This window comes from Emydura macquarii, unplaced genomic scaffold (genome assembly GCF_026122565.2).
Source record: "Emydura macquarii macquarii isolate MOO-44397 ecotype Brisbane River unplaced genomic scaffold, CSIRO-AGI_Emac_v2 contig_369, whole genome shotgun sequence".
Taxonomy (NCBI): domain Eukaryota; kingdom Metazoa; phylum Chordata; order Testudines; family Chelidae; genus Emydura; species Emydura macquarii.
The window spans coordinates 9,212,656-9,225,275 of NW_027130506.1; the positions used below are offsets into that span (position 1 = coordinate 9,212,656).

At 35.9% G+C, this 12,620-nt stretch overlaps 1 protein-coding gene across 2 annotated transcripts in view; it reads right to left on the reverse strand.

Moving 5' to 3' along the window:
* The window catches only part of ASAP1 (ArfGAP with SH3 domain, ankyrin repeat and PH domain 1), a 297,252-nt gene that overhangs the window by 170,358 nt on the left and 114,274 nt on the right, over nt 1-12,620 (reverse strand). For both annotated transcript variants that reach the window (XM_067531501.1, XM_067531494.1), the window contains exon 3: nt 10,903-10,975. In XM_067531501.1, the coding sequence (XP_067387602.1) occupies nt 10,903-10,975 (73 nt within the window). The remainder of the gene's footprint in view (nt 1-10,902; nt 10,976-12,620) is intronic.

Here is a 12,620-nt window from a genome sequence, read left to right on the forward strand (position 1 = left end):
GAAAACAAATTATTGAATTTACTGAAAATTGGTTATTTTAATATTAAAAAGGATTGTTTAACATATAGGCAGAAGTTATTTTTATGTTACCATCTGAATTTAAGGTCACACATAATGACAATCAATGAAATACAAAATTTAACCATGATTAATAAAATAATAAATTGCTCTTTATCATACTTTTCACAGTTTTAAGTGAGAACATTAGCTCATTTTGCAAAAAAGTATAAATATCTGTTTATGATGCACTGAAATTTACCTGGGTGTAAAAATCACAATAAAGTTATAGCTGCTACTACTGCTAATGAAAGCACGTTTAATTACAAAACAAACTATGAAGTCAAAAGTATTAGAAGTATAAATATGGGATAAATTTGACTCGCATTCTGAAGATTAAGCAGGAGAAACCCCCCTCATGTTTTGTATTATTCATAATAGAATGTTAGAATTTAAAGATCTCAGTGGAAAAGAAAATATATTACTAAATGTCCATGAGGAATGTTATATTTTAATTTTGAAACACTAATTACAAATCAAGGATATCAATTTTGAAATGACTATGTTTTGATGTCAGAACCAAAGAATTAAGCTAATCTACACAATCTAAACAATAAAACCCTAAAATCCTAAACAGGAAGCAGATTCTGAATTAAGAGCCATCACCGTTCATTTACATATTTTCTATTTCTTTTCTCTTCCTCTTTTCCCTTTTTCTAGCATCTCTCTGCTCTTCTTTCTGCTAGTTTGTGTCTCCCATTTGAATACCAGAGTAGAGGAAAAACTCTCACTATGCCCTCTTTAGTGATGTCAGTCTTCCAACTACTCACTCACAACACAAACTACTACACCAAACATGCACAAGTAATAGTGTTGAGAAGGGATCACTTGGTAAAATAGTGCATGCATAAGGGCAGGTTGAGGGGGGAGAATTAAGACTGCAGTATATGGCTTGTGGTATACGGTAGCTGGGATAGCGTGTGCCTGTGGATGGAGAAGTAGAGGGTAGGTACTACAAGGTAACTTAAGTTTTCATTTCCTTGCTTTTGTGGTTTTGTGTCAGGTTGTGATGAGTGTTCTGAGTCTGATGAGTCATTTGAGATAATTACCTTGGAAACCTAAGGGCTCAACCAATCCACAAGCAAGAGTATAGCCAGATGACTCCAATTCAGATATGCAGGCTCCTAATAAAAGAAGCGATTCCAGTATGCTCAACATCGTTACCTTGTTGGGGTTACTCTATCTGGTACTTCTGACAGACTATTTCTGCTCACCCCTGTCCCTACTCCAGCTTGCGCCTGCTTCAGCTCCTATTCCAGCCATAGCCAGTCTCATGGCTGTTCTGACACTCGTATGGTATGTGTAGCAATCTTAACTGCTTCCCAGCAATGTTTTGTGAATTAATATATACAATCTCATACACCTTAAACTATTTCTGCTGTGAGAAAGTTTAATGAACTGTTTGGAGCAGTTCTGGAAAAGATCTTTAGTCAACTATTACTCTATTCTACATTCTTTTATCGCTCTTACCATCAAGTTTCCAGTAACACAACAAACAAGATAACTAACGTCTGTCATATGTGGCTCATTCTCTCTCATCCCTTCTAGAAGGGGAGAATTATATGGGCTGTGGAGCTTTTTGTTTTGGAAGAGTGTTTTCTCTCTCTTTTTTTTAAAACTACGCCTATTGCTGTGTGTTTATGTTTCAAAGAGCAAAGTCAAAGAAGTGCACCCTGCACTTGGAGTAGAAGGCGGCAAGGTATGTGATGGCCTTTGTGATGGGTGGAAGTTTGTTCTACAGTCTGGGATTAGCCATGAGAAACCACTGTCACCTGCTTAGAGCTTTAGGTGATTCTTTTAGAGATCCTGGGCCCCAGCCACTATGTGCCTTTTAAATATGGACAGAAACTTGAAGGGTAGGTTACATGTCCTCACAGTCGTTTTTCTTGCTAACAAAGTGTACTGTAGCATTATGTACTAGCTGGAGTTCTAAGGGCCAGTGGTTTCACACCCAGGTATATTGCATTGCTGTAATACAGATGAGAGGAGACAAACACATATATAACCAAGGCCAGGTCACTGGGCCATCTTGCTAATAGCGGTATAGTCATAGATGGTAAAGGATAAGTAAAGCTGTATCATCTGCATAATGCTGCCACCTGAATCCATGTCATCTTACCAGTTCATCTAGTGGCTGCATGTACATGTTGAACAGGACCAGCAAAAGAACTGCTCTTTCTGGGATTCTGCAGGTGAGAGGTGTAGTGGCAAAGGTGCAGTTTCTCATTTCTACTCTTTGGGCATAAACCTCCAAGAAGGACTTAAAACTATTTTAGAGCTTTCTCCTGGTCCCCTGCCTCCTCTCTCAGACAAGACAATATCTCCAAGACAAGAGAAGGATGAGAACAGCTGTCTGCCCTCTATCCAGTGCCAGCAAGAGATCATCCATCAGTACCACTACAGATGTTTCCACCCCACATCCAAATTATGCTGGGCCTAGGATATTGCCTTCAATTAGAAGAGCTTGTAGTTAGCCCTGGGCTGGCTTCTCTATGAGCTTGCTCAGGAACAGAAGATGTTTTATTGGGCAGTTGTTGATTAAAACAGATGTATCCAGGATGGGTTTCTTCATTGTTGGTCAGACTATTGCACTGTGAAAAAAATGGAAGGGAAGATTACTTCCCTGAATGAGGAAATGGCTATTTCAGTTATGAGTGGCACCAGCTGCTTATGAATCTCTTTCACCAGCCAGGAAGGGCATGTGTCACAATTTTTGGGATGAGATTCCCTCAAAGTATCCAATACTTCTTGAGAAGCAAATGTACTTAAATATGGGAATACAGCTAAAGTAACTTGTGTGTGGTGGTTTTTTTTTTTTTTTTTTTTAAAGAATGCAGTCTTTAAAAGTCCAATTCTATAAATCTAATATTCTCCTTCCAACAGTTTGTTTGAATAGTGGGAGAGATAGGATTATAAATGCCAACAAGAATTATGTTTCCTTCAGGTAGTAGTATGAGTGTCATTTTCTCCCAGTTGTAAATTTTGTCTGACAGTATTTGAATTACAGAAAATAAATATTATTTTGATTTCAGATATGAAGTTGAAATCTTTTAAACACTATTTTTCTGTTGACTTCTACACTTTACTTTTAAAACCATGAATTTCATCACAATCCATATGCAATAACCCATGATACATGAATCATCTTAGACACTAAAAAATAAAAAAAAATAAAAACCTGGCAGAAAGCCTCAAAAGAATTGCCCTTCCTTTAAAAAATATCTGCCAAGTACAAAGTTCCACTAAAGCCATCAGCGAAAACCAACGGTTTTTTCTTAAACTCAGATCAAAATTATGAAATTGCTCATGAACTTTTAACTGTATTTTGGAAATACTATTTTTTATAGTATATGTTTATAATTAATTTACATATATACCATTGTCATACTTATTGCAAACACAAAAATTAATGTTATCAAGTGCCCCAAATTTTCAATCATATGATATTGTTGATTGGCAAATAGTAAATTATGTTTTTAATAAGACTACATTTGTTCTAAAAGCATATACTTTTAATCAAATATCTTGGCATAAAAACCAAAGAAATCCTTATGCAATAATAAAATGTGTATTTTGTTTTGATGTAAATATGCACAAAGAGATTTCAGCTAAGGAGGAGTACTGGCTGATTCAGCCCTGGCTTAATGAAGCTCAAATGTGTCACAGTGTGTGTTCTGCTGTGAACGACGAATTAGGGAGCCATAGAAGTCAGAGATCAAAAAGACCCAGTAGATTATGCTGTTCCTTTCCTTGCCAATGCAGGATTTCTCGATACAGTATTTTTCTTAGTATTTTATTCAATCTACTTTAAAAAAAAAAAAAAGTGGTGGTAATCGCTACTCATGTGTTGGTTTGAAGCTTTAGATCAGACTATTACCATTACCAGGGCAAAAGGATATATGTCCCATTCTGTTTCCTCCCCCAAGTTAGAAATGGGAAGTGAGGAAGGAAAAGGCTGATTATCCCAGAATTAATGCATGGGAGAGCCCTCCAAAATCTGAGGTAAGAGACAACACAAGTGCACGTGAGACTATTTTCATTTAAGGTAAAGTGAATACCACTATCAACAGTAAATAAGAAAACAAAATCCTAACATATGAAATACAATACTATGTATAAGGATATTTAATAATCTTTACTATAAAGTACATCTACAATATGTCCAATATATCTTTAAAATGGACTAGAAAATTATTCAAGCTTGAAAATCTGAAAATGTTTCCACCCAGACATTTCCATTAATTTTCTAGCCCATCTAGAAGTTATATAGGACATATTGCAAATGTACTTTATGGTAAATAAAAATTTAAGTACATGAAAAACGGACACATATATAGAAGATATATGATACAATTGTAGAAGAGCTTACATCCTTTATTTATTTTTAAAACCTCTCTCCCTCATTCATCCTCTTGCCAGATATACTATTTCCTTGCATCATATCATGTTTTATCTCACTATTGATCTGATCTTGCAAATACTTATGTGAGTAACTTTACTCGTTGTCTCAATGGAACTTTGCTTAAATGGGATTATTCAAGTGAATATGTTCATGTTTGTAGCAATGAGCCTCTAGATAAGATCCTTAGCAATGATCAGGGCTTTAAACCATGCACATGTGGCACCACATACAAATGATAAGTAATTCTGCACTTCTGTTTCAATGCAAAGACTAAGGAAATGGGAAGGTCCCACTCACCATAGCATAGCACAGAATTCATATACAGTAGAACGTTACAGTCACAAACACCTCAGGAATGGAGGCTGTTCGAAACTTAAATGTTCGTAACTCAGAAAAAAACATGGTTGTTCTTTCAAAAGTTTGCAACTAAATATTGACTTAATATAGCTTTGGAACTTTGCTATATAGAAGAAAAATGCTTCTTTTAACCATCTTAATTTAAATGAAACAAGCACAGAAAGTTTCCTTATCTTTTCCAAAAAAATTTAAATTTTCCCTTTTTTTTAGTGGTTTATGTTTAACACACTGCTGTACTGTACAGTATTTGCTGTCTGCTAACTGATTGCATACTTCAGGTTCCAAACAAGGTGTGTGTTGACTGGTCACTTTGTAACTCTGAGATTCTACTGTAAGTCCATGACCCATCCAATGTGTAAAATATTATTTCATTTATTTTAAGATTACCAAATCGCTACAAACATTTGAACACTCGGTTTTCACAAGGCATACAACAATCTGGATAACAGTCCAAAAGCTGGAAGTAGAAACTACTAATATGCATTAGTGATTTTCACTTCAATAATAGTCTGTTTTATCAATCTTAACAAATCAATGTATGTTTTTGTACTAAAAAATGCAATCAACAAATGAAACTAAAGTCTATTTGTGAAAATTAAGGAAACAAACTAAAGTGTGTTATGTACCCAGTTCTTGATACAGTACATAAAAGAATAGCTTTCTGCACTGCATAGAAAAAACAACAGGTTTACTGCATGTGTACTGGTGTTAATAAATATCTTCAGTGAAGTACAGCACTCTGATGCAGTGATAAAGAGAGAGACAACATAGTCAGCGTAGCCTGTTATACATGAAGGAAGCCCTTCTGAACAGCTGACTCCCTGTATCTAATGGCAAATGTTATTTCATAGCAAGATGGAGTATAATACATTAATTTTGTTTGCATTGTTGTTGTAGCCATGTTGGTTCTCAATATGCCAACCTCTTTTATGGGCCACCTTGCGGAACAATTTCTGAAAAAACGCACCACAAAACCAATGATAATCCTGAAATACATTTTCATCCTCTGGACAGACTACTAAGATTTCCACCACAATTTTAATAACCACCACCCACCCATCCATCCAACTCTCTCTATGGTCACTCTGGTTTAGCAGTCACCAATGCAGTTTATTTACAGCATGCAAACCCATCACCTTCTTACAACATACAGCTTGGGCTAGCAGCCTCAGGAACATCTCAGCTTCTGCAGGCAGAGCCTCTTCTTCCCTTTTACTTCCTCGCTTCTCTCCACCTTTATTTTCTTCACCTGGGCCTGTAGATAGCCCCTGGTTAATTAGACAGACAGCTGCTTCCCCTTCACAAATCAGGTACAGGTGTCCCTAGCCAGATCCAATTTACCTCACTTAATTGGGGCTGGTGTGACAGAGGGCTGGCTAAGGGATTGCTGCCCAACACTCTGCCACACAGCACCCCCCCTTATCAAGCCGCCAGGTTCTTCCTTCCCTGTCCTCTCCTCCCTCTACCAGAGGGATCCCTATGGGGGAGTTCTCCTTTTTCCTTCGGGTGACCCTCAGGGCCCAGCTTGTGGGGTTCAGTCATCCCCCACCCATAGAAACTATGTGGAGGACGGGTGCCCACATAGCTCCGCCACCACCCACAGTGGTGGGTTGCAACCCAGGTTGGTCCCTCCCCATTTTCCCCCATCCCTTCCGAATGGGGCATGGATGGTGGCATGGTGAGATCAAAACATCGGTCTCATTCCCTTCCTCAGTGGGAATGTGAAATAAATAAATTAGCCAATTCCCCATCTTACTACTTTCCAGTCCCTCTTAAAATTATTTTCTTGCTGCAATACTATTTAAAATACTTTCACATTTTTAAACCAAATATTTAGTCCTTTTTTGTGACGTGCACATCCATAAAAAACTGAGCTGAGAACTGCAAGAATTAGTACACTGCATACAGATGCACACACCACAGAACATTTTTCCATTGCAATTTATGTAGCACTCTTCCATAAGACTCTCTTTAAATTAATGGAGATTAGCTTGAAGCTATTCCATTGAATTAATAGGAAAAAACTATTGAAACTCACTCTATTAGTTATGATGCAATTCACTGCCACTAAAATTCAAATGAGTGTTATTGGAAAGCTATCCAAAAAGATTCTCCACTGACTTCACATACCACCTTCAGTGAGACAAGAGACACCTTCCAACTCACAAATCCAATCTGACTATTCCAGAAATATCTAACAAGTTGGAGGGGCGACTGCAAAAAGCTTCTCAAACAGATTGGTATGACATTTAAACTGATTTAAATTATTTTACTAACAGAAGAAAAATCTCCTGCCTTTCATGTTTCAACAGTAAAAAGGATTTGTGCTACACCCAAACTTTCGAACTCTTCTTTCTCAGAACCTTTCAGAATCTGGTATGAGATCTACCTTCTTCTGAATATCATTGTTCATATATCATTACAGGCAAAACAATTACATAACTATTACTTTCTGGAAAGCATGTATTAGATTAGAGACAGGTACTATTACTGTCCCAGTGTAATTTTATTTGCCTCCACTCTTAGCCAGTTTTGATTTTTCAAGAGTTTATGAGGTAGGTGAGAGTTTAATAAAGTCACAATATGATTTATCAACCTCACATGCCCCAAGTAAATAAAATATAAAATAAGTCTTCTGATCCCCCCAAATGTAGCTATTGGCCTTCCCCTACAATATGAAAATATCATCCACCTACTTCTTGAACTGATGTATGACATGAAGTTCTATTGCTGCCTTTGGTATCTTGTGTGGAGAAATTCTACTTGAATGAAATCTCAAGACACAAACTGATCTGCAATATTACCATCAGTCTCTGACTACTTTGTTTTTACATTTATTTTTTCTTTGGAGGAGTCAATATATTTAATAGTATGTTCACTATTCACTTCCTTTATATTCCCCCCAAACTGTATAAGCCAATTCTTCCTTCTTAGAGAAACAAGCTGGGTTTGTTAATACCTTTTATTGGACTAACTTCCATTGGTGAGAGAGACAAGCTTTTTTAAGTTTGTCTCTTTCACCGACAGAAGTTGGTCCAATGAAAGATATTACCACACCCACCTTATCTCACTAACATCCTGAGACCAACAGTTACAATAACACTGGATACAACTCTTCCTATGTTTATTAACTATAGTATGAATTAATTGCTCCTGTGTTCTGTTTCCAGTTTTAACTCCAAATGATCCCAACTGCACATTTTGAAAAGGGAATTACAGTATATATTACATACTTCATATGAAGAAAGTACTAAAGATGTTTAAACCAATTTGTTTCTTGGAACATCATTTCTTTTCTGACTGCTGACTAATTTTATATATATTCTTTTAACTTTTTGCTAGTCATTAATGGGTTTCTTTCTGGACCTTTGCGATTTATTCTTGCATTTTCTATTAATATTTATTTAAGTAAGTCATTTCAACATATCTTTCTTCCCTATAATGAACTGTCAGAGCAATTTAGCCACCTTTAAACCTTATCAGTTCAGGTAGTTTTCAAAAATGACTTTGTTTTGACCAACATACTGCCTGCCCTCCACCATTAGACTTTAAAAGTTACTTAAAATTATATAGTTTTCCAAATAATTTCCAGGGTGTGAAAAGGAAACAGAACTGAGCTTCAGATTTGACTTGGTGACAAACAGCTTTTTAATTTTCAACTATAACATTATTGTTTAAAATGGCTCCTAACTAATTTGATATCACTTTTTGATTAAATAGTTTACATAACATGCCATGGTTACCAGGTTTGAAGACATTGAAACCAGCTTTATTCCAAAATATGGAGTAAACAACAACTGGAGGCTATGGTGCAATTCATGTATATTTCACAAGAGGGAGTAAATATTTTACAATTCTTAAAAGTTGGACAGTTTTGAAACTCAATCAGCATGTTCTTGTGTCAAGACCTCTTTAGAGCCAGATAAGCTACTTTGCAGGCCCACAGCACATTTACAAATCTAATCTTCAGTAAAAGTAAATGCATTTCTGTCTAACAATGCATGTGGCAAAAGATAGTTATGTACACTCTATACTTGCATGAGGTGAAAAGCTAGGGAGTGAGGGAGGGGAGGATGTGTATGTTGTGGGGTTAGGATGGTGGGGGGAGAGGGAAATGGGGAGAAGCCACAAAGTAATATAAATCGCTATTAAAAAGCCTTACAAGCACCAAATACATTAACCTACTAACACAGAACAACCTTTATCTTCTTTTTAAAACCTATAACACTGAGAAGTTGCTCTAAAGGGCAAGACATTTGCTTAGCTGAGCATGAGCGCCAACATATACAAATTGTGTTTTCCTGAAATTCAATATTTACAACATGGGTAATTCCATTTGAATAAAATGGCAAATGACCAAGGGCTAATTCTGCTCTCCTAGATATCATGGACAAAACTCCTATTGATTTCAATAGAAATAGGTAGGAGCTGGCCCTGATAAGGTACACACTACCCAAATAAATATTTATGTTGATTGTTGACAATTTGTTATATTTGATTCCTGTTTAAGTTTACCAAATTTATTACGAATACCTACACATATACTAATAAAATGTATTAATGGAGATTTGGCAAAGTACAGATCTCAAAAAGGACAAAATTTCATGACATATTTTCATTTTAGCCATTCATCCAAGTTCTTACACTGATGTCCATTATCACTATCATTATCCCAGTATCCAAGGGTCCCCTAAGGGGCAAAAAATGACAAATATCTCTTTCTTCCCTGCTAACAAGACACACAGTCCTTTAATGTTTCCATTTTCTATTCATTATTATTTCATATAGGTGAGTGAGTGTGTTGATGAAAGGATACTGAATGTTTTAAAGTTTGGGCAAAAGGGTAGGTTTTGCATTTTAGTAGTGACAGTGAGGAAGTTAATGGTCATCCTCATTTCATGTAGTAATGCATTCCATAATTCTGATCCAGGGTTCAATCTCCTACTGTCACATGCCTCCTCTTGTCAACCACTTTGCTATTCCAATGGAATGAACCTGTTGTGAGAGGTCATGGTAGCACAGGATGAGAAAGAGTTTCTCTCTTTCCCTCAGGTAGCCAAGATCAATTCAATGAGCTTTGGGAGGGAAAAATCAAGATGGAAACCTTGAAATATACTATTTCCAATAGGTTGTCAGGGGGCAGAGGCGTACTCCCAGCAACTTGTACTGCTGAACAGGCAAGCATAGAGTCATAGAATCACAGAAGTGTATGACTTGAAGGCACTTCAAGAGGTCTTCTAGTCCAGTTCCCTGCACTCATGGCAGAACAAAGTATTATCTAGATTATCTGACAGGTGTTTGTCTAACCTGCTCTTAAAAATCACTAATGACTTCTAATCTCTAATGAATGATTCCACAACCTCCCTAGGCAATGTATTCCAGTGCTTAACTACCCTGATAGTTAGAAAGGTTTTCCTAATATCCAACCTAAAACGCTCTTGCTGCAATTTAAACCCAATGCTTCTTGTCCTATCCTCAGAGGTTAAAAAGAACAATTTTGTCCCTCCTCCTTGTAACAACATTAAATGTACTTGAAAACTGTTATCATGTGTCCTCTCAGTCTTCTCTTCTCCAGACTAAATAAACCCATTTTTTTCAATCTTCCCTCATAATTGTTTTCTAAATCTGTAATCTTTTTTGTTGCTCTTCTTTGGACTTTCTCCAATTTGTCCATATCTTTGCTGAAATATAGAGCTCAGAACTGGACACAATACTTCAGCTGAGGCCTAATCAGCATGGAGAAGAGCAGAAGAATTACTTTTCATGTCTTGCTTACCACACTCCTGGTAATACATCCCAGAATGATGCTTGCTTTCTTTCGCAACAGTGTTACACTGTTGACTCTTGTTTAGCTTGTGATCCACTATGACCCCCAGATCCCTTTCCGCAGTACTCCTTCCTAGAAAGTCATTTCCCATTTTGTATGTATGCAATTGATTGTTTCTTCCTAATTGGAATACTTTGCATTTGTCCTTAAGAGCATCACCTACTCTTTAAGTTTAATATGCAGCGAACAACAAAGCAAACTTTGTAAACATTATTTAACAGAATGCTTTAGATTGTCACATAAGACCAAAAACACTTACCTTGCCCAGAATTATATATTGCTTTTACAGACTTTTTCACTTTCTGTAGTGCAGTTCTGTCTTGATCCAATGCCTATAATAAAAGAAAGATTGTCAAAAAGACCACCTCTGATTGGCTTGTAATTGAATAGCAGCAGCCAGTTTCATAATATTTGTAAGTAAATAGTGAATAATTCCAGGGGCTGGAAGCATTACAGATGCATTGTGTTTAGCCCTCTGGGAAGGTCTTGGGTCACTCAATCCCTTCAAGTCAATTAAAGAGTTGAAATGAACAGTTCTGAAGGGAGACATCCTGAAGAGCTAAATGGTTGTGAGAACGCTAAAGGACAGCTATAAGTTGATTAAAGCTTTGTAAAAGAACTCTGTCAACTTGAAATATAGTCAATTTAAAAAGTAAATTAAAAGTAGTTTCAGGTACTACAGCAGTCTGAGTTCCCTACCAATTTCTATGGTTTTACTGTAGCCATTTCTCTGTTACCCACACAAACAAAATTGACTATTCAGAGGAAACAGTGAAACTAACTGCATAAAAAACACTGTCAAATGAACTAATAATAACCTAGACAAGAATATTTTATTCTCTATTCTCATTCAGTAATTGTAGAGGTTATTTGTAGTGATAGTAGGTACAACATTTTTAAATACAATGCTGACTTTTCGGGCTGTGTTTCTTTTAAAAATAAACTGGATACAGAGTGGTAAATTTAAAGAAAAACAAAACAAAACTAAGAATTTGCTTTTGTAAACACACATGAATCCATTATTGAAGTTGAACAATGCATAAGAGTATCACTACTCAAGTAAATAATTGTTTTCTGGATTGTTCCCTACATTTGCAACACAGAAGCCTCTACAGACTGCAATACTTTTAAGGTACAAATAAGTCAAATTTTTGGACTAAACTTCTGGCCCAGTTCTTTCAACCTCATAAAATGTCCGATGGACCCATTCACAACCTAGTGGAAGGGATGAAACAAGTCAATACACCTTCAGAAAGAACTTCTCTGTGAAAGCTCCAAATTAAAATAAAGTCAAAAAAATAAAAAGCCAGCCTGGTTTGTGGGGTATGAAATTCTAAAGTCACTTTAGGAGCTTCTTAAGACATTTTAGGCCCATTCTCTTATAAATTTATTACTGGGCACACTAAGCACTTTACTAAATATGTTTGCTTACATAATTAATTGTTCATGATTGAGAGAATTGATATAGAACTGTTTAAATTGATTATTTTAGATCACTTAAAGACAAAGGGAACAACTTCAGAGCAATGTTTACGGTGTTAGGTTTACATTCACAAATGTTCAATTAATACGCTGCATTTTAGCAATGCATCTGGATTTGGACTGTTACCTAAAATGTAAGTGGCTTAATTCTGACAAAGCAAAATAGTCATAGTTAAATGATATAAAATAACAATAGTAAAAAAAAATATAACAATATTTTATAGATTAATATCCAATTCAGAGCCCATTATGTACTCAACTGTACAATAACTTATTAGCATTTCAAATGCAGCTACATTTTCACAAGTTCAAAACTACAGCATCTTCAATACTGTCTCTTTTTTATACTGTTTTTTCTTTTCATTTAAATTACACCAGAACAATGGATAAAATATAATTTTACATAAACACAATCTTTTCTTTAGTTATAGCAAGGTATATTTTATTTTATCATGCCTTACATTGTGATGGAAACTAAAAAAAATTGGATGGAGT